The sequence below is a fragment of the Ipomoea triloba genome, chromosome 15, assembly GCF_003576645.1.
Source record: "Ipomoea triloba cultivar NCNSP0323 chromosome 15, ASM357664v1".
NCBI lineage: Eukaryota > Viridiplantae > Streptophyta > Magnoliopsida > Solanales > Convolvulaceae > Ipomoea > Ipomoea triloba.
This window is the reverse complement of record NC_044930.1, coordinates 6089767-6112272: the sequence shown is the minus strand read 5'-3', so window position 1 is coordinate 6112272 and position 22506 is coordinate 6089767. Positions and strand designations below refer to the sequence as shown.

At 34.2% G+C, this 22506-nt stretch overlaps 3 protein-coding genes across 3 annotated transcripts; 1 reads left to right on the top strand and 2 right to left on the bottom strand.

Annotated features, from left to right (window-relative positions):
* The first annotated feature begins 5484 nt into the window (after window positions 1-5484).
* Window positions 5485-8630, top strand: LOC116006975 (probable serine/threonine-protein kinase PBL11). The gene is made up of 7 exons (XM_031247525.1): window positions 5485-5839; window positions 5936-6004; window positions 6444-6769; window positions 7064-7199; window positions 7334-7476; window positions 7604-7727; window positions 7851-8630. The coding sequence occupies exons 2-7, from the start codon at window positions 5947-5949 to the stop codon at window positions 8303-8305; spliced, it is 1242 nt and encodes a 413-aa protein (XP_031103385.1). The 5' UTR covers window positions 5485-5839; window positions 5936-5946; the 3' UTR covers window positions 8306-8630.
* A 764-nt stretch (window positions 8631-9394) lies between these two features.
* Window positions 9395-16444, bottom strand: LOC116006532 (ribonuclease II, chloroplastic/mitochondrial). The gene is made up of 14 exons (XM_031246946.1): window positions 16043-16444; window positions 15018-15177; window positions 14824-14937; window positions 14647-14724; window positions 14448-14579; window positions 13818-14039; window positions 13431-13613; window positions 13090-13152; window positions 12911-13017; window positions 12683-12832; window positions 12050-12209; window positions 11007-11402; window positions 10405-10629; window positions 9395-10022 (listed from the first exon to the last, which is right to left on the bottom strand). Exons 1-14 carry the CDS (start codon window positions 16303-16305, stop codon window positions 9897-9899), a joined length of 2379 nt encoding a protein of 792 aa, XP_031102806.1. The 5' UTR covers window positions 16306-16444; the 3' UTR covers window positions 9395-9896.
* A 1256-nt stretch (window positions 16445-17700) lies between these two features.
* LOC116005601 (RHOMBOID-like protein 1) lies at window positions 17701-22237 on the bottom strand. The gene is made up of 6 exons (XM_031245845.1): window positions 21757-22237; window positions 19809-19972; window positions 19547-19710; window positions 19185-19441; window positions 18725-18851; window positions 17701-18030 (listed from the first exon to the last, which is right to left on the bottom strand). Exons 1-6 carry the CDS (start codon window positions 22044-22046, stop codon window positions 17908-17910), a joined length of 1125 nt encoding a protein of 374 aa, XP_031101705.1. The 5' UTR covers window positions 22047-22237; the 3' UTR covers window positions 17701-17907.
* Window positions 22238-22506: the final 269 nt, after the last annotated feature.

The window sequence follows — 22506 nt, the reverse complement described above, 5'->3', positions numbered from 1 at the left end:
TAAATACACCAGAAGTGTATCTACAGAGTTTTTCAGTAGATTTAGGAGAATATTCAGTTGGTTTCTTAATAAGTATTCCTCCCCATCCATCTTTACTTCCATCAGTTTGTACTATTAAGTAGTCTGAATCTAATGGCAAAGCCATGGGTTCAAGTTGTTGGATTTTTTCTTTTATTTGTTGAACAGATCTTTCTTAAATTCCTCAAGTTCAGTGATCATTTCTTCCCTGTGATTTATTATAAAGTGGTGTAGTGAGTTTTGCAAGATCTTTAAAATAAGGTCTAGTGTAATTTACTAATCCTAGAAAGGATTGTAATTGTTTTAAGNTTCTCCATAGTAAAGTCTAGAAAAGTTCTGCAAAACTTTAGATGATTTATGGAGGATCATAAAGTTTATAGTCTAAAATGTTTCTGGAAAGGATATCAGCAAGTCTATTATCTTTTCCTTTAGTATGTTCCCATTTAATATGGAAACCTCTAGTTAGCACAAATTCTCTGAATTTGAGCCATCTGTTTGCAGTAAGTTTCCTTTCATTTTTAGTGTCTGCAAATTTTACTATGGACTCGCAATCTGTCCTTATAGTAAAAAATTTTCTTGAAAGTATAAAGAGTGCAAATTTTTCTAGGACATAAATAATAGCAAGTAATTCATAATCCATAGAAGTTAAGTATCCTTTTTCCTTAAATACACCAGAAGTGTATCTACAGAGTTTTTCAGTAGATTTAGGAGAGTATTCAGTTGGTTTCTTAATAAGTATTCCTCCCCATCCATCTTTGCTTCCATCAGTTTGTACTATTAAGTAGTCTGAATCTAATGGCAAAGCCATAGGTTCAAGTTGTTGGATTTTTTCTTTTATTTGTTGAACAATTTTAATGTCTTGGTCATTAAAGTTTCTATATCCTTTGGTTTGTGATTTATTGTAAAGTGGTGTAGTGAGTTTTGCAAGATCTTTAAAATAAGGTCTAGTGTAATTTACTAATCCTAGAAAGGATTGTAATTGTTTTAAGTTTTCAAGTTTATCTGGGAATTCAAGTATTTTCCTAGAAATATGTGGTTGTAGTTTAATAGTGCCTTCTCCTATCTCAGCTCCTAAAAAAGAAATATGGTTTTTGCAAAGTTCCATTTTCTTTTTAGAAACAATAAGTCCATATTTTTCAAAAATAGTAAAGATAGTGTAAAGATGAGCTCTATGCTCTTCTTTAGTTTTTGAAAAAACAAGTATATCGTCTATATAGATGCAAGTAAAGTCATAGCAATCCTTAAAAAATTCATCCATCATTCTTTGAAATTTTTGAGGAGCGTTTTTAAGTCCAAATGGCATTACTTTCCATTCAAAAAGTCCTAATGGACATGAAAAGGCTGTCCATTCTATACTTTCTGGATGCATTTTAACTTGCCAAAATCCAGATTTCAAGTCGAATTTTGAAAACCAGTTTCTATTTTGTATTTTGTTAATCAAAGTATCTTTGTCAGGGATGCAATACCCATCTTCATAAGTGTTGTCATTAAGTCTCCTGTAGTCGAATACCATTCTGGATTGACCACGTTTCTTTTCTGCTTCTTTTTGGACTATAAAAGCAGGAGTTCTGTGTCTGGAAGTTGATCTTACTATTATACCAAGTTTTAAAAGTTGGTCGATGTGCATTTTAAACTCATCTTGTTCCCAAGGTCCATATTTAAAGTTTTGGGATTTGATAGTTATATCTGGGTTAATAATTTCAAGTTTACATTCAGTTTTATTCTTTTCCCAGAATTTTACAGGATTTTCTCCTATGATTTCTATTTGTTCAAGTCTTCTAACCAAGTTTTCTAAGTCATTTTCCCTTAGTTCTTTTTTGAAGTTAGTAGTTTCTACTAAATGTAAGTTTAATTCAATTCCCTCAAGATTCTCTAGATGTTCTGGAAAATCTTGTGATTCTTCAGCGTTTATACAGTTACAATCCTTATTGTTACTGCATTTACATGTTTCTAAGATTTTAGTTTCAAAAATTTTTGTAGGGAAGTTTGAAATAATAGGAATTTGGAAGCAATTCCTACTAATAGTTAAGTAGTCTTTGTTAATGGTCATTTGGCCATTATTATGAAGTATAAAATCTAATCCCATAATTACAGGAACATTATGGTTTTTAAGTGTTCTTACCCAAAGTTTTGGCCAATAAAAAGATTCTGACCAAGTATTGCAGTTGGTTTGAAATTTGGCTTGTATATTTTTAAGTTGAGTATCTATGGATACTTGAGTACCATCAAATTGAGTAGATTTGACAGGAGTAACTTTANGGAATTATATGTATTCCTCGTCCCCGTCTCCGATCCCCGAAATTTTTCCCCATCCCCGTCGGGGACGGGCACATTGCCATCCCTATCCACACGGGTTATACGACCGAGTATAAGTTATATGGCCGAGTTGAAAATTCTCCAACCCAACTCTAGTTGTACCCCATTCAAGGGGCACCAATCGTTATATCGTGGACCAGGGTCCATAGTGCATTGTGGGACCTGGTCCGAAACAACGTTGTTTAACTAAGTTAGTGGGGAGTTGATGCGCGACGGACACCGTTTCATCCGTCCAATCCCCGTTATGTGTAATTCTGTGTATTTTATTAAGTGTTTTTGTGTATTCTATTATATAATTTTGTAAATTAGTAATTTCAATACCATACCTCATGAAACAAGAATACTAATACTTAGGGTAGTGATTTTGTGTATTTTATTGAATGTTTATGTGTATTCTAATATATAATTATGTACATTAGTAATTTCAATACCATACCTCATGGAACAAGAATGATAATACTTATGATAGTGATTATGTGTATTCTATCAAATGTTTATGTGTATTATAGTATATAATTTTGTGCATTATTAGTTTCCAATACCATACACATAATCCGTGTAAAGAATACATAGAATCCATATAAAGAATACATAAAATGTCAAAACATAATGCACAGAAAATTGTCACAAACAGACATAACTGATCTTAGTGTTTACGTTACTCCAATGGTTAACACGCATAATCCATAACCACAATACACATATTTCATAACCATAATGTACATAAATGATAACACCAAAAACACAAACACGTCAAAACCTACGCATAACTCATTTTACACTACTCAAGTGATTAACATACATAATTAAGATAGATCTATAAAATTTGTGGCCAGAATACACATAATGTCAAAACAGAATGCACAAAATATCATCACAAAATACACAAAACTCATCTTATAAGTTAAGTCCGAACGGGAAATGGAAAAACCGTTAATTAAAAGAACCAAAATGACGTCGTTTTGAATGGGGGTACACAATGCATTATACACCTTGGTCCATGATATAAATTGCAATTTAGAATTTGTTCATTATTATTTTAAAAGAATACTACACTTTGCTTCTTTTTTTTTAAAGGAACAAAATATTATACTTTACTTTTTTTTGAAGGAACTCTTACAAAATATTATTAAAATTAATACACACTCAAAGCATCAACAATAAATGGCGGAACATCAGTCCACACACCCTGCTCAGAACTATAATCCCATGATCTGACAATATATCATTATGTGTTAATTACTGTATTGATCATTATCTCTATACTCGTAGATATTAATTTACTTTTGTATATGAATGTATTTTTTTTTTAACTATGAATGTATAGTATAATAGTAATAGTTACTATAAATTATTTCGTAATTAATTTCATATATTATCTATATATATTAATTAGTATTAATATGCATTAATGTGTATATTAAACTTGTATATCGCTATGTAATCTGTATATGTATATACATCAATTATAGGTTGCCATAAAATTAATATTAAATTTTATATACGTTTATTATGTAATAACTTATATATGTATTAACTTGTAAAAATTTAAAAATTTGGAGCTTCAAACGAGAAAATAAAAAATAAAAACAAAACAAATTGACGGTTTAAACTTAAACCTACCGTTTCAGACTAGACCTTAACTATTATTATAACAAGAGAAAATATCAGTTTTAATCTCTATCGACTATAATATGTGTATCAATTTTGGTCTTTGACTATTAATATTTTCAAATTAGGTGCATGACTATTCAATTTGTATCACATTTGGTCATGCCGTTAAATTTTTCGACCAAGTCACCGGTGACATGCTATTTTATTTAATTGTTATTTTAAATATATATATATATATATATATATATATATATATATATATATATATATATATTTTAATTTACATAAACATTGTACTACAAGCGCGTTATATTTGTATCACATTAGGGTATCGCATTATATTTACATAAACAATGCTTAATGTATATAAACATTATACTACAAGCGCATTATATTTAATAACATTCATTATGTACTATATTCATAATATTTTTTCTATATGTTCATAAACCTAAATCTAAACCTTGATGTACGTAAAAACTAAGCTAAATGTATATAATATGTATTTTCATGTACTTTATAGTAAGTGCATAAGGTTCAATATATATGTTCATGAAAACAAAACTTAATGTACATAAACATTATACTAAAATAATTACTTTATGTACAATTGTACATATATATATATGGATGTCATTTAAGTTATCCAAATTAGAGATTTTTAGTGATATATCTTTTTATACATTAATTTGTTGTAAAAAAAAATTTAATACCAACAAAAAAATGAATGTGTTATTCACAATATAACTATGGAGTAGGATCCACATTGCAGGGTAGATTTTTATCTAAAATGATATTTAAATTATATATTTGGACGCATAATATATTTTGCCTACACTGAGACTTGAACCCACTTCCATCATCCATGTGTGAGTATAAATCGGGAGACAAGGTGTCATTAGACCACAAGATCTTTAACATTAATTTTTTTTATGTTAATTATATATATAATATGTTAATTGTAACAAAACACATAATTTATTAACAAAGGGTCACAATTGTGTGAGACTGTCTCGCGGATCGAGGCAACATGCAAATGTCATACTTATATGTTCAAATATAACACTAATCAGGAATACAATTTTTGTTACTTATAAGAGAAAAAATATTACATTTTTCATAATAAGTAATGTTGACAAGTGTCCCTTACAAGTAAGGGAAAATATAATACTTTTGAGGAAAAATTGAAATGTAAAAGTATTGCATTTTCCCTTAAAAGTATTACATTTACTCTTATAAGTAACAAAATTTTACTTTTGAATAGTATTACATTTAAGTATATAAGTATGACATTTGTGTATATAAGTAATGTTTTCATATTGACCCGATCCAACCCGCCGTACAATAAAACGGTATCCCACAAATTTTTACCATTAATTAAAAATACATAACAAATTAACCACATCATATAATCTGAATGTCATTTTGAATATCGGTCTCCTATACAAGTTGGACATGGTCCATGATATACAATAATGGGGTGATTTGGGTGTCGCCGGTCTCACAGTAGTCAACGAGTCAAAGAAAGCGTACCAAGTCAACATTCCAAGCTCCTTAAATGGGCTCAAGCAATGGCTTCTCTCCAAGAAGACAAGCTGAATTCTTGAATCCCACAAACGGCAAATAAAGTTCCTTTTATCCATTCTTGCTTTCTCTCAAATTGCACTCATCTTGCTATAAAATTCGCATCTTTATCATTTTCCCACTGCTTTTTTTGAATCCCATCAAACAATTTATGGTAATATATGTATATATGGTAGATACACAATATACGGAGCATTATATTTACAGGGAGAGGGAGGGATAGAGAGGGTGTGTTTGGCAGAAAGAGGAAAATCTTTTGGATTGACACTAGATCTGGCTTCACAAAAGTTTCATGAATTCACCTGAGGTGAGCAAGTCCAGTTTTTGTTGCATATAAATATGATGAAATATTTAATTGTTTTTTTTTTTGGGAGTAAAAATCTTGTGTTTGTCATTTTTGAAGTTACTGTTGTGATGGGGATATGCATGAGCAACCAAATCAAGGCTGTAGCCACTCTTTTTGTTGGTTCAGGTGTTTTTCTTCCCCACTTAAACCTTAATTTTGTTTTAATTATTTGTATGTTATTGGATCATCTAGTAGTTGATTGTTATTTTAGGATCATTTGAGTTTGGTGTTCTGTTTTCTGTGAATCTCTGTCAACATTATTGAATGCCTTTATTTTATTTTAATTATTAAGGGAATTGTCTCTATGCCTTTTGTATTTATTTTGCTTTAATGCTTAGCATGAAGAAAACAAATAGATGTTAATTATTTCGTGCAGTTGGGTTTGCTTATCAATCTCATATAGAGTGCCAGATTATAATGAAGTGAGAGATATTCAGAAAAAATTTATCTTTGAACATGTGTGCATTAAGGGGTCAATTTTTTGTGATTTGGTTTCAATACCCAAATTGCAGACTTTTGTGGATGTGATTTTGTGAGGACAACTTATCTTGGCTGTTTTGTGTAGGGGTGAATTCTAGGAATGTTAGTGGAACTGGGACCGAGTGTAGCACTTCTAATAGGAGACTCTCATCGGCTTCTGCTCCACCTTCAAACAGGAGTGTGGGCGAAATCTTGCAATCCCCCAACCTGAAGAATTTCTCGCTCAGTGAACTTAAAGCGGCCACCAGAAACTTTCGCCCCGATAGTGTAGTAGGGGAAGGAGGCTTTGGTTTGGTTTTCAAAGGATGGGTTGATGAGCACACACTCGCGGCTGCGAAGCCTGGGTCTGGGATTGTGATCGCCGTTAAAAAGTTAAACCAAGAAGGCTGGCAGGGGCACAAGGAATGGTTGGTGAGTATATTTCGCCTTATTGAACTTGAAAATGGTTTTTTTGCGAGCTGGTTACTTGCAACACGTGGACCATAGTCGAACCCATGACATTTGGCATAGGGTTGCCCTGATACCAAATCGAAACATGTGCTGATGTGCTTCAACTGAACTAAAAGTCTAAGCTGATAGTTGGACTGCACATTTATGTTTATATGTTATATATGCTCAACAGTTTCCAGAGACACTTTCCAATATGATACAATGACATTTTCCAAAGCGTGGGAAGTGATCTTTTTGAGCCTTTTGAACTTGCAGACGGAGATCAACTATCTAGGGCTGCTACAACATCCCAATCTAGTGAAATTGATTGGTTTTTGCTTAGAGGATGAACACAGGCTTTTGGTTTATGAGTTCATGTCTAAGGGTAGCACGGAGAACCATCTATTTAGAAGTGAGTTCTGCATAATCCATTTAAATATGCACTTGGTTAAGTTATTTCAATCATGGAGTACTTTCTCGCTCTACTTTGGACACATCTAAGATGGATTCTTAAGATACCTCGTGTACCTTTTTTTGTTTTATCAGGAGGTTCCTTCTATCAACCTCTTTCTTGGGGCTTGCGAATGAAGGTTGCTTTGGGGGCTGCAAGGGGGCTTGCCTTTCTTCACAATGCGGAACCACAAGTCATATATCGGGACTTCAAGACTTCTAATATCCTGCTTGACTCGGTACGCGACTTTTCTAGGTCTTGGTATCTTGTTTTCTATCATTATATGAGCAGGTTATAATCATTTGAACTTTTAGATACGTTCCTAACAAAGCTTTTCCCCTGAAATCTATGCCTCACAATCACAGACCTATACCGCAAAACTTTCTGATTTTGGATTTGCCCGAGAGGGGCCAACCGATGACAAGAGCCATGTCTCTACTAGGGTTATGGGAACCTATGGATATGCTGCTCCCGAGTATTTATCTACAGGTTTATCTTTGTGCAATACAGTCTTATTTGATGCATTTCTTTGGTTTGTTTGATGATAACTGTAATTATCAAAGCAAATGAAGTTCATAACCATCTCCTATTCCCTTTTCCGTGATTAAATAGGTCATCTCACAGCCAAGAGCGATGTATACAGCTTCGGGGTTGTTCTTTTGGAGATTTTATCTGGTAAAAAAGCCATAGACAAGAATCGGCCTACTGGGGAACACAGTCTTGTGGAATGGGCGAGACCCTATCTGAGCAGCAAACGCAGAATCTTCCGTGTTCTAGACGCCCGCATTGAAGGTCAGTATTCACTCGGTAAAGCTATGAAGGTGGCTAACCTGGCACTTCAATGCTTATCGGGGGAACCCAAGTTGAGGCCGGACATGGACGAGGTGGTTAAAGCTTTAGAGCAACTCCAGGACGCCAAGGACCCGGCCACAGCCGAAGAAAACAAGGCAGAGTTAACTCAGCACGGCCATCTAAAAGGCCAGTCGAAGTCCTGCCGGGGCAGCACCCAAGCGCCTGCTCCCATAACGGAGTATCCCAGACCTTCATCTTCTCCGCTTTATACATGATCAAAAGGCACAGCTTTTCTTTGCTTGGAAGTGATTCACTTCCTGATTTTACCAAAGATTACAGAAAGTATAGATATTTTTTTTTTGACATAGATGTATAGTTCTGACTTCATTTTATCTTCTTTTTGTGTCAAATGTTACCACTTAACCTCAACTTTAGTAGCAGGTTAGCAAATGCTTCTGAGTTAGTATCTGTTCTACTTTTTTAATCTTTTTTCAGCTCAAAGGATTAGTGCCTCCCCCATTGAGTTCAATCTTGTGACCACCCATTTGGAATGATAACAGAGGTGTTATCCATCTAAAAAATTCTTTTCGTGCATTTAAATGGTGATTGGTCAAAATGAGATTCAAGTCATTCAACTTATGTTTGAGAAGCATAGTTTATCACCAAATTGGAATCCCATATATTATAACATCAAATAAACAAATGCTGCTTAAATATAAATTTGATTTTTCACTTTCATTTTCCATTGTTCTTAAAGAGTGGAAAGTTTTTCTATAAGCTTTCTTCTTTTGAATAATAATAAAATATACTCTCAATGAGTAAGACTCTTGCATATGTTTTGATTAAAAAAATAAAAATAAAATCTGTTGTGGATTTTTTAAATCTAAATGAATTACGTAAAGAAAAAGTAGAAAGGAAAGTATACACAATATTACATTTTTTTTTTATATAATAAAAAGTTCATCTGCTTAATCTATTGGTCCCCATTGGCTATTGGTGCAGAGCAACTGAGCAAATGTAGGTGGAGTATGAAGCCATCCAAAATCCCATCATGCTATCAATTGTCTTTTTTCTTTGATTGTCACCGCACGCAAGTCACAACCTTCTTTTATTCCTGGGGTATTACATTGATTTCTATAACACACAATCTCAAATTCTGCTTCATCAATTAAATTCTTAGATGTAGCAGATTTTATTTCATCAACTGAACTTCTTTGGATAGCACATCTCTTATCTTGTGAGACACAAAGAAAGTTGTTTACATTGTATATTTGAGAGTAGGGACTAGGGAGTAAATTTGATAACATATGTACTTCCACTATTCAATTTTACCTATCCTATTTACTATTTATTGGTTCCAGACATTTCCCTCAAGAACACATACATTGTAGCTTTTTTGCGTGTCCCATTTTACATATCATCCTTTTCGAGCTCCTTTTTCAACTTGCATATTGGAACAAAAATTTTCACTCAATACAGTAAAGAAGTTGGATTTACATTATACAAAATGGACAGAATTTCCTTGAATTTTGCCAACCACCAATATGCACCAAGGCCATAGCTAGCTAGATTATGAACTCCAATACCATGGGAGGACTGATTAGTGATTACAGTGCATATAACCTTCGGGGATGGAGCATTAATGATCAGTCAAAAATGATGGCGGAGAACCGCCACCACATTGGTTGCATCTGCATTGCCTCATTGCATGAGCTTTGATAGTTGTTTGAGGTCAATGATCTCATCAAAATGATGCTGGCGATTTAAGGCTATGTATGTATTACCAGCTCTTGCAGCCATTCTGTGCTTGGGTCGATTAATATTTTGCACATTGTATCTCTACCATAATCAATATTGGGAACACTGTTATGCACGTGGAACCTCTTTAAGACAGAGAATGTCATCACGTGGATGAGCTTCTTCAACTCGAACTTCCACTTCGTCCCCAATTTGTACTCCGGTAGACACCCAAACAGAAGCTTGTGTTCCAATCTGCAAACAGCATATGAACATTAGTTTGCATGTTTATCAGGATAACCATAAGCAAGCACTATATACATTTGTTCCTAAGGTGGAATATCGCTTCCTAATTAGGAGATAACATTTGATGACAAATTGACAATTGAGGTGAAGTTACAAGGTTTATGAAAAAACTTCATTACTTTCATCACTCTTAATGTGTACCGTACATATTTCATATCATAAAAGAAAATTTCTGGGGGATAGGAAATTCAGTGCTGCCTATGATGCTATCATGCTGGGGACCAAGTGCACAATTTGCCAGAAGCCAAATTTCTGACATTTTTGCCACTAAGATGGGGCATTAGTACTCGCAATAAATAGTTTATTATTTTGAACAACTGGAATGTATTACCTCCAACAAGAGTATTAATGCATTCCTGTCTTTGATGAATTTGAGGACTACAGCACGGAATTTTGTATTTTTTGATTGCCTTCTCAGGTACTCCAATACCCAATAACGAAGACTGCTGTTGCAGAGCCTCCTTACAACTCTGATGTACATGTTAATCATAGATGCCATCCCTTCTAGTTCACCAGCTGAGAAGGGAGGAGAATCACCCCTAATAAATGCTTTCACCTATAAATTGAAGAAAACAACTCAAAAAGCTACACATGTTACAACAGTATTTAACCTGTAGATTCAGACCCTTGCAGATCAAATCTGATGGTCAATGAGATTAACTATTTAAGTCTAAGAAACAAAAGCATCACACGTTTGTTACTGAAAACAGACTACTTTTAACATGAAAGGTATCACAAGAATAACATAAAGACTGTAAAATCCAAGTATAGTGTCTCCAAGATATATCAAGCACAAAATGCGCACAATTTGAGTTGTATTACTCACTTCAAAAATAAAATTTATTTTTAAAAAGTCAGAAGTAATAGCAAGTAATAATTAAATCTGTGACAAAATGCAGCAAGATTCATTGTCATAATGCAGCATAAAATCACCTGATAATGAGCCAGGAGGTCCATATATCTACGAATAGGAGATGTAAATTGAACATATCCAGGAATTCCCAAGATCCCATGACGTACTGGCTTCCTGAAATCCATTTCAGCTGCATGCATGATTCGAACAATAGCTGAATTTCTAACAGGCCCTTCCGGAAGATGTGCAAATGCAGATGTATCAATATTTGATTGAGGCTGTCCTCTATAGGGCAAAGGTATCTTATTGTAAGAACCATATGTGGCTATAACTTCTCCACAAAGTATCATCATCTCAGAAACAAGTCGCATAGCAGGATCAGACTGATTTTCAACATAAAGCTTGATTGATGGCTCTGGATCATTGGGATTGGTCACCTTAATTCGTGTTTCTAAGTTACTTGCGTCTATTGCACCCTGCAAAAGGATTCCTCTTATATTCAGTTCATGAAGACATGAAGTGCAACAACAGCCAGCCTTAACAGTCCCACCACCAAAGGAGAAAAAAAAAGGATTCAACACTTATGTAAGATACCAAATATATCCAGTAAAAATTGCATGATCACCAAGGAAAGACTTATTCTAAGTAAACTACATTGAGACCCTTGACCACCACCTTTTGACACAGGAACTCATAATAAACTGATAAAAGGGGTTGATATTACTTGGAACAAGTACCACAGCCTTAATACTGTCATCAACATACTAATCCTATTAGAAACCATAATACTGTCATCAACCCAAGTACAACAGAGGGGATATGTCAGGAATTTAACTAAGAATATTATTGTAATTGCCTCATTTGCCTGATTCATTTAACTAGGAAATAAAATAGGATGCTAATGAAATAAACTAATACTCCATAATATAATGCAAGTATATAATTTAAGTGCATTTAACAAGGATGTTTTCTACAATAATCTAGAAGACAGTGGCTCAGCAAGATATCTCTTCAATGTGAAGTTAGATAATTAATCACTAATCAAATTGAATTTCTACTCTCTATGGTTCAAGATGCAAATTTTACATAGAAACATTAACCTTTAAAAAAGGTCAGTTCCAACCTGCTGTTGACGCCACCGAAACCGAAGTGTAGCAGCTTCAGAGAGAATCTTTAGCTCAATCTCCTCATCCAGGTTCATATGAAGAAGTTCAGATGCACTCTCATATGTCAGCATATATGTTGGTTTAATGATTGAGTTTTCCACAGAGTATTCTTCAATGCTAGTAAATCAACAAGGAAACAATAAGATTATGTGCAGAAAGCATTTATCCCAACCCTACAACATTTGACTTATTGGTCATTTAAGAGAACCATTTTCAGTGCTCAAGACTGAAGCACAAAAGTTCTACTAATAAATTATGGAACCTCAAAATGCAGCTGCAATGAATTTTTTTAGGAATAGTTTATCCACAATAGACTGATAGCATTCAAAATTCTGAACATATATAAATGTGCCAAATTTTCCTAGGGAACCCCATTACCCACAATGGTAGGTTCTAAAACATAGTTCTGCACTTCTGCTATCTCTCAAAATTTTGATCATCTAAGTTTGCCAAATTTCCTAGGAAACCTAGTTACCCACATTTCTAGGTTCCAAACAATAGGCCTAAACACTTAAAAAAAAGAAAAAAAGAAAAAAAAAAAGAAAAAAAGAGAGAGAGAGAAAAAAAAAAGAGGGTCTCCAACAGCTCACCTGCCGTCAGAACGCAGAATAACAGATACAGTAACAGCGTTGCATTGTTGGCCTTGCTTAAGACTCATGCCTTGCATGGCCAACCTTTCAGGAAACATTGGATAAGTAGCAGTGGGCAAGAATACAGAAGTTCCTCTTCTCCTTGCTTCTCTAAAGAGTAAAATAACTATGAATAGTATCTCAAAAACAACTACACTGTAACTGAATTAGCATGCAGTTCTGATATACTTGTCTATTATGCTCCCTGGCTGAACTAAGCTAGCTGGATCTGCAACATGTATCCATATTCTTATCCGGCCATCCTCCAGCCTTGTTGCGCTCAATGCATCATCAAGCTGCATGTGCTTTTGGAATGACTGCTTATAATTGGTAAAGAAAGAGTACATAAGAAGAACAGAACAACATACCTCATCAGCTTCATCAACATCAATTGCATAAACCTTCAGGTGAGTGAGATCTACTCTATCAACCTAAAAATAAATGATTTTGTAAGCAAATAACATAATGATTCTATGCCTTTTCAAAGAGCAACCAAAACATTCACAACATCACATCAAGGTTCACGAGGATAGTAAATGTTAACCATCTACAAAAGGGGATTCATCTATAGTGGATATTTCAAAGCAGATGGTATACACTATATCCTCAATTCATATTATCATATATAGAGAGAGACTCATAAATGGTCCAAGCTGAACACATAACTTTTGAAACTTGATCAAACTTAAGGATATAAAGCATAAGATACCTCATCCAGGTCAGTTGACTCTAACAAAAGACTTTCCGCAGCCAATACGATCTCATCCGGATGATCAGTACGAATGCTTAGCTTTAGTAAATCAAGATTGACATGTACAGGGAAATATCCAATATCTATAAGAAGGGTAACTGCGGCTGATGCTGTTTTTGCCATGCCCATAGCCTTCAGGATCTGACAATGGGGTGAAGACAAAAAAAATAAAGAAACCAAGTATGAGCTTGTGAAATGCATGTGGAGAAGTAAATAGAAAAATGGATCGAAAAAAGCAAGATAAAATTGGCATCCAAAAATATTTCAACTTGTCTTCGACAAAATGCCTTGTAAACAAATATAGTTATTGACAAAATAAACAGATCAGGAGATAAAACATCTCACCGTCCCTGTCATTCTCTTTTGATCATCATTTTTGCAAGCATCAATAGCAAAAGCTTCAAGAGACTTGATTTTCTGCCAGTTTTTCTCTTCAGTCTTCCACATAGAGTTTGGAGGTTTGGCATGCGGAGGCATTTCTTTAATAGATTTTAGCAACTGAACAAACTCCTCAATTTCCTTCTCCTCAGCCTCTTTAGCCAGCTTCTTTTGTAAAAGTTGATCTACCTTTTTTAAATATACATTTTAAAATTGAGTAACTTTAAGCATGTAATTGAAACCAAGCAAAATGAGAAATTATGAATTACAAAGCTGGGTACTAATCACGCTTAAGCCAATAGCCAACTAGAAGAGCAGAAAGTATACAAATTAAATTCGACATCCCAGCTTCATGATTCATGAATCATAGTAATTGCCCGTGAGAAATGAAAAAGTGAAACATAGAAGTAAAATGTTATCCATTCAAAAAACCATAGAAATGAATACAGCATATTCCAAATGTAAACACCCATTTGCATTTAAGTAATTCATATAGAAAGGGAGTAAATTTGAGTCAACATACTAATTCAAAATTGTGAGAAAATAAGAAAAGGACAGATATTATCAGAAGTCACAACAAAGAAAAATACAGAGTACCTGTCTAACTGGTCGAGGTCCATAAATAGACTGTGGACCTTTAGACCCCAAAACTGTGAAGTATATGTCATCTCTAGATAATAATAGATAGGCACAATAACTCTCAAGAGGCTCCGCACTACCAAAAATCATCTGTCAAGATAGGATACAGTCATTAATCAAACAAAAGGATTCAATAATAAACACTTCAAATGCATACCTCAGCCAGTTCTTCCACTGTAACAGATTTTTTATTTTCAAGAAGCTCATTCCAAGCAAATTCAAGTAGTGCTGGATCCTTTTATTAATTAAAAAAAAAAAAAAGTTAAGCTTTGTAATAAAATAGAAGGCACGAGAAAGTGCAATTTAAACTTCCCAGACTGCATAAGGAACAAACCAAGTTATTATGAGCTTTCTGGACAAAGTTTGATATCTCCATGGGGTCAAAGTTCTCAATTCCAGGAACAATAAAAGTAACTTGCTGTGGTTTTATTGAGGTTGTTACACCATTCTGCACCATTAAGAGCCAAAGAATAATCAGACAAAATACTTTAGTGAGACTACTATCAACCTCTTATAATTGTTGTAAACCTGATCTGAGACAATCCAATTCTTTTTCCCATCAGGTCTAAGAGCAACTGCTAGCAATAGCCTTTCAGAGTCCTTCTTGAACTCTAGCAGCAACCCCTTTTGCATTGCTTGTTTTCCTACTTTATCCTCAAGAAGCTCACTAGTGCTGGTTAATCCCAATCTGCAGTAGGCTAGTAATCAATTTTGACCACAAAGAATGTAAATCTAAGTTGACTGTGTATGTAATATTTAATTAATCCTGTCATGCGGAACATAACATCAGCCAAAATAACTAAAGAATGTATGAATGACGAACCTGGATCACCTGATTAGTTTCACATTTTCATAACTTGTTTGATTGGAAAATGAGATACTTCTTGATGAAATAGATATAATTGTAGTTTACTCCCCTAGCAGTATAACTTTGACACTTTCATTTTGATATATTAATGGTTTTCCTCAGCAAAAACATAATATATCAATAATCACCAACAGCTTCTTTCTTGAAATGTAAGCATGTAAACTTCTTGGCAAACTTCCAGTCTTGACTTGGTATCTAAGGATAATTAGAGCCCAAAAGGTAAATCTTACACCTCCTCATCAGTAGTAAATTGTGTCCTTCACAAGACACCTTTGTTATTCATGTAGCTGATTTATGTATATTTTGTTTGAGTACTATTGACTCTGTTACAAAATATAGTATCTGTTCATAAATACTTTCTCTAACCTATTGAAATACCTTTTCATAACTACTTTCTCAACCTTGAAGCACAAAGACAAAGAGTCAATACCGCCCCCACTTAGCTCGAACACATGACCTCCCATTTGGCACTGATTGATGTATATGTTTGCACAATATTTCAGCAGGTTATTTACAGCTTTTAAGTGACTGCCGTATTAGTTTGCTTAATTAAATTCAATGCAATGCAATAAACTTCAACTCCACAATTCGTGTGATGTTAGCAATTCCAATTCGCAAAATAGAAAGGAATTAGTTGACAATGAACTAATAAAGATAAGAAAACAGCGAAATGAGTGAGAGGTACTCGGTAGAAGCACGAATTCTCCCTCGTTTGCGCATGGAATAGAGCTCTTCTATGACGGTCTCAACCAGGCTTTGCACAGAGTAGCTCCGAGCACCGTCATGGCTGAGAGGATAACGGGGGAGAGAGCACCGAGAATGCAATCTTAAGTATCTATGAAACCGCCGCGTTCTGAATTGGCGCTGGGGACAACAGCTCCAGAAGGTCGGCGGAGGCGACGCTGCGGAGCGGATAATTACGCAGCTATTCATGGCGCGAGCTGCCATGTTCGGCGGTTGAAACCTATAACTCCCGGGTTCAACAAATTCATGCACGGACAGGGAATGAAGAGAGAAGGCGAGCTTTTGGGATTTGGATTGAGAGAGCCAGTCAGCCAGATGCTTGTCCAGTTGCCCGATTAAAGTGAGTTTTTTTTTTTTTTTCCTAAAAGAGGGTTACTTCGAAATTTGTATTTATTAAAGGGGCTATTTTTAAATATGATATAGACCGTACTTGGAAGGGTTGGGGTCCAAATAAGAATTAATAGAAGTTAATCCATGAATTATAATGTAATACGGAGTTACAATTATAATCTCAATGACACCTGATTGGACTCACATATAGAACGGAATGGGTTCGAGCCTCTTCCAGTTGGTGCATTAGTGTTAGTATGGTCGCAAGTAGTTTTTTCGGTTCCTTTATTAATAGGTTTGTCAAAATTTTATCATTATATTTCTTAAATTCTAAAATTAACTTTTAATATTATTACAAAATTTCAATTTCTTTCAAACAAAATTGTTTGAATTCTTATATAATTGATCTCTTTTTTCTTTTGGATGATGATTGAAACTCACAATCACTAGTTTAGTGTGTGGTGTGCATTGAGTAAACCTCACTCCTAGAGTGCGATATGCACTGAGTAAACTCCACTCCTACATAATATCTCAATAGAGATAAATCGCACTAGGAAGACCTTGTGCATTTGTGAAACATGCTTGATTGAGAGGACTTTAGCAATAATCGGACTTGTGACCTGAATCACCTGATGATACAAGCATTATGCTCCACCCACTCGCCCACACCTTTCAAAGTAATTAATTATCTTCTTAGATTCTAATTTGGATGAATAACAAATATTGGAAATTCAATTCTAATTTACTAATATATATTACGGAGTAATACTTATGCAAAAAAACAAAAAAAATGACATTAGCATATTGCATAATATTTATGAATTTGAAAAACATTTGCATGAGTAGTAATCAAGGACTCGGACCATACTATTTGTCATTTTAGAATCTAATCAACTACTTTAAAAAAAAAACATAAAATTCATATGTGATATTCCGACATTTTTTTTTCTCAAATTTTATGTTATTTCTTAATTCCCTTATTGGTTTAATTTATTTTTAATGATGTAAAATAAAACAGAGTTATCGAACTTATAACGTTTTCAATTATTATATATTAAGATAAGATATATTAGCTTATTAGTATAATTACAAAAATTTAAAAGGAAAAAATTAAAACAAAATTTAAAATGTAAGTATCTCACATTACTAATTTTACTTTCAACAGAGCATGAACTCTTCTATGATAGGGGAGCTTCATGCTCTCCTTTGCACATATCTCTTTTTGAATTGAAGAGTGATTTACTATATATGTCTATATATCACATACAATATAAAACAAATGAATATATTTACTGCAGATTGGCTATCTATTTATAAAGCAAATCAAAGTGCATCTGAAAACTATCAATTACAACAATGAATCCAATTACAGACAGACCCAACACAGACACACAGTGTGCTATCAAAGAATTCCTCTGGTTGAACTCATACCAGAAACACCAATACACGACAGTTTATAAACAAGATTTGGGCTACTCAATGGCACAGCTGACCGCATAGCCCCTGAATCTGAGACGTACTTAGACTTTGCAAATCATATGTTCGGGTTCTGTTGTTGTTTGAGCAAGTTAAGGTAAGCTGGTTGGCCATTTGCTCCGACTGCAAGGGTAAAATCGAGCTTGAGTTCATTAGATCATGCATGCAGGTAAATACATCTCTAGATTTAGGCACATGCATAATTCTTCTACTGTTATATAGTGTTAAGAGTCCCACATTGAAAAATAAGAGAGAAATATAAAGGTTTATATTCAATTTTTAGTGTAGTTTGGCCTATGTGCATTACAACCCAATTGAGTTGACCTCGGCCTAATCTTAGATTCTAACATGATATATCAAAGCTTGTTCGGTCCATTTTGTGTTCACCCGATTATCTGCTCATGGTATTGGTGAGGAGGAGTGTTAAGAGTCCCACATTGAAAAATAAGACAGAAACATATAGGTTTATAAAGTATTGAGTTAGAGTGTTAGACTAGCTAATTGATTAGATTCAACCTTCTAGTGTGGTTTGGCCTATGTGCATTTCAGCTCAATTGAGTTGACCTCGGCCAAATCTTAGATTCTAAAATCGATGGTTTACAGGATTACGGAAGATATCAACAACAGGAGACAAACATGATGTTCCTATGTAGCTCTAGCGATTTATCAGTTTCTGTAATGAAAGGCTGTTAAACAAAAAGATTTGCCAATAACAAGGCTAGCCATAATTCATGAAAAGTTTCATTATTAATAACAAAACGCCAAAAAGGTCACATTTTGGATATATTAAAAGCAAAAGAGAGTTAAAGATGCATACCAGACAGGAAACAGGTTCTGTGTTGCAGCTCCACCTTGAAGTAGGAACACAACTCATATAGTGGCACCAAGAACAATGCTCATTCAAGTCTACTCCACGAAGAAGCATAACAATGGCAGTGGTTAACCTATTAAGATAAATGTAAGTTTAGAACCACATAGATTTTTTCCCCTTTTTTGCCAGAGGAATGATGTGCCAAATATATATATAATGAATACAATGTAATAAAGGACTGTACTCCACATATTGTTCTTCCATGCTTATATTTGGATTGTGATATTTTTCATATACGAAGTAATTGATTTTACGGATATTATAATCCAGACTATTCCCACTGTTCACAGAGAAATTCCAGACCAAACTAAGGTTTATAAGTACCAGGTTTATTCTTTAATAATAAATTTTTAGTTGGATCTTGAGAGTCGAGACCTAAAAATAAAGTAAGGTTCCAGAGGCATACCCAATTATCAGAAGGATGAGAGAAGAAACCCAGAGAACCAATTGATACACCTTGAATTTTGGTTTAGGTGTCGATGAATATCCAGCAGAGGCATATCTCTGGTTAACCCATCCAAACTGGGGGCGAATGAGAAACACAAAACCAAGCAAAAATCCAGATAGAAACCCTCCAATATGAGCAAAGTTGTCCACATGTGGGAGAATTCCCACAGCTAAATTGATAGCAATGATGATCACCAGCGTAATTAAAACTGCAAACTGGAAAAGGGCAAGAAGAGAAGACCAGATTCAGGCTTTTAAAACTGAAAATAAATAAAACAAAATAATCAGCCAGCCTCCTAAGGCAAATAGAATTCAATATACCTTGTTTGCATAAATAGTCCAATTAATGAACAGCTCAGAAAGCATGCTCCCCAATAATCCGAAAAGAGCACCAGAAGCACCAACTGATATATTGGACTTAATAAAAAGTGCCGAAAGCAAACTTCCTCCAAGACCAGAGATGATATAAAGCAGTCCAATGCGCACTAGAAAACATTGCAACAAATTGTAAGGACCTAAAGCTGGATGGTTTTTAATTTAAGCAAGATTAGCATGTATCTAATATATAACTATAATTGCATACCAAATCCAAATTCACGCTCTAGCCGAATGCCAATTACTAAAAGACTCAACATGTTGGCCAGTAAATGAAAAACTCCACCATGCAACCAAATGCAAGTGATAAGGCGCCACACCTGATGTCCATGGACCACTTTACTCACATCCAATGCACCCATCTTCTGTAGCCTAAACAAAAAGAAAAGACAAAGTCCTTTAATCACTTATACTATTTGTTTGCATTTTGTGCGAAATACATAAAAAAGCTAGAGAACTAGAGTAAAACTCAAAAGAGATTTATAAACCATAGGCCATCTCCAACCCATTTACACCAAATTTTATTCCTACACTAAAATAATTTATATTCTCAAATTAAAAATTTATATTAATACTTTTATTATTTTAATATAACATATAGTCAGTGTTGCAAAAATCACGCCTAGGTGCCGATTAATCGGCGCCCGGCCATGTCGAGAAAGGCCGAAATCGGGCTCCTCTGCGGCCGGGCGCCTATGCGTTTTTTTTAAAAATATTTTAATAATTTTAAATCTTAAGCATTTAAACTATTAATGTTATAATGTATTAACTAATACTCTAATAGTCTAATAAGTAATAAGTAATAACTTAATAAAATAATAAGTAATAAGTAATATACTAATAATTAATAAATAATAACTTAATAAGTAATAACTATTAACTTATTAAGTATTAACTATTTAACTATTAAAGCGTAAAGACTTAAAATATTAAACACTTTACAATTATTAACACTTAAAAACATTTTAAAAAAATTTTAAAACAAAATTAAAAAAATAAAAAATAAAAAATCGGGTGCCTAGCGATTTTTTCAACCTTGCATATAGTTGTAATTTAATGAAATTTAATAAATTAAAACTTTAATTATGTTTTATGTAATTTAATTTTTAATTAATATATATTCAATATTAGTCTTGTTTTAACGGTCTCGATGAGATCTTTCAAGTGATATAATTTATTTTTAATAATAAATTTATGTTTAAATACTTAACAAAATATGTAAATACATAAAAACAAAAAGGATACAAAAGGAATTATCAAAAAAAGACCAACGGCAAAACAGTTAAAAAAATTCTCAAAGGTTTGCCGTTCATGAATAGTACTGCGCCAAATATGGCGCAATAATGTTCACCCACGGCAAAAATTTTGCTGTTTTGGCGTGTTCGTTGGAGGCAAATTGCGTCAATTTTTTTTGCCGATATGCCATTTTCCAGGTTGGTTGGAGATGGTCTTAGTGCTGAAACAATAAACTGATTTTCAAAACAGATGATTAACACTGACAATGAAGTCTAGTATAGTCTAGCAACCACTTCTCGATTGTAGATGAATCTCAGAGAGAATGGCAATAGATTACTGAGCTCAAATTCCTCATTGCAAAAACTTGCATTCATTCTTATTAGCTTAATAAAGGAGCACATATAATCACTGAGCTTTTGTTATAAGTGGATAGCCAATGTTAACAGCCTATAAGTTGAAAAGTAGGAGAACTTGCACATCATTTACTAGCAATGTCAACTTCAAAATGTCCCATAGTTTTCCCAAAATTCTTAGGCATCCCAAAATGAAATTCTAAATTATGAAAGGAGCTTTGTCACTTTGCTGTTTGATTATATATAGCAATCACAGCACAATTTCAAGCTGATACATCCCAAATCCCAATACTCAGCTATCAGTCAGTTCATTTGAACAACTCAAGTTCAGCAAAACAAGTTTAGGCTGTTCAGAGTTAATCAACAAATTGGGTACAACTAACAGCACAATTTTACAAGAAATTCCAGTTGGGCATATAGTAAAAAGCTTAGAACTTTAGTACTTTGAGGCTTTGAGCATCACTTAAGAGTTAAATAGAATCAATAAGCAAAACCACACATAGATAGACCAAATACGGCAATACAGAGTGCAAGAGTTGAAAGAGGGGCAAAGCAAAAGAAGCTCACGAGTTAGAAGAAGGCCCAAGAAGAGGATTCTCGCTGAAGGGCTGAAAGGAGAACCTCCCCAGGAAACGAGCAATGCAAGAAACCGAGTTCTTAGGGCAGTCGTTCACATACATGGTGATCACGAACATGACAACATTTGCAATAACGAAACAAGGAATCAACCAGGGAACCCATTTCCGGAAATGCTTGATATCCCCGTAGTTAATCGGAGTCCCGGCGGGGACGGGCGGCGATTCCGCATCCACCGGGTGGATAGTGTTGCCGCTCCGCCGAGGGTCTTTTCCGGCCATCTGCACAACTCGGGCGCCAAAGTGGGTAAGAGCGGTAGATTTGGAGAGAGGGATAAAGTCAACAATGAAGCGGTGTAGTAGGTGTCAGAGGCATTATAACAAACACGTTAGCGTCAATTTGCAGGGGACTGGGGAAAACAACACAAAAAAGAAATGCAATTTCACACACACTTTTCGGACTTTGTCCATTGTAAGCATCTTATTCCGTATGCATTTTTGCTTCTTACTATTTTCTACGCTTGCGAGTTGGATGAACTACCTTTGCCCCACTGTCACTTATTTGTTAAGTCATCTATTTTGATTTTTGACTATAAATTACAGAAGAGTTTATTATTGTTTTGGTTGTGGATTACTAAGAATGGTACCTCAGGGATATTGACAGAGCACTTTGCTAAGGTAAATCCAATGTACAATATTTTAGACACAATATAGATATATAAATTTAGAGATAGTTTACAAC

Excerpts from the sequence above, each read along its gene's own strand:
- LOC116005601 (XM_031245845.1), bottom strand. The coding sequence starts at position 22,046 with ATGGCCGGAAAAGACCCTCGGCGGAGCGGCAACACTATCCACCCGGTG. Across the intron at positions 19,442-19,546 it reads GGACTATTTATGCAAACAAG|TTTGCAGTTTTAATTACGCT; the intron begins GTATATTGAATT and ends GCCCTTTTCCAG. Across the intron at positions 18,852-19,184 it reads CTCATCCTTCTGATAATTGG|GTTAACCACTGCCATTGTTA; the intron begins GTATGCCTCTGG and ends TTATCTTAATAG.
- LOC116006532 (XM_031246946.1), bottom strand. The coding sequence starts at position 16,305 with ATGGCAGCTCGCGCCATGAATAGCTGCGTAATTATCCGCTCCGCAGCG. Across the intron at positions 13,614-13,817 it reads AAAAGAGAATGACAGGGACG|ATCCTGAAGGCTATGGGCAT; the intron begins GTGAGATGTTTT and ends CCCCATTGTCAG. Across the intron at positions 12,833-12,910 it reads CCAGGGAGCATAATAGACAA|AGAAGCAAGGAGAAGAGGAA; the intron begins GTATATCAGAAC and ends TTTACTCTTTAG.
- LOC116006975 (XM_031247525.1), top strand. The coding sequence starts at position 5,947 with ATGGGGATATGCATGAGCAACCAAATCAAGGCTGTAGCCACTCTTTTT. Across the intron at positions 6,770-7,063 it reads AGGGGCACAAGGAATGGTTG|ACGGAGATCAACTATCTAGG; the intron begins GTGAGTATATTT and ends TTGAACTTGCAG. Across the intron at positions 7,200-7,333 it reads GGAGAACCATCTATTTAGAA|GAGGTTCCTTCTATCAACCT; the intron begins GTGAGTTCTGCA and ends TTGTTTTATCAG.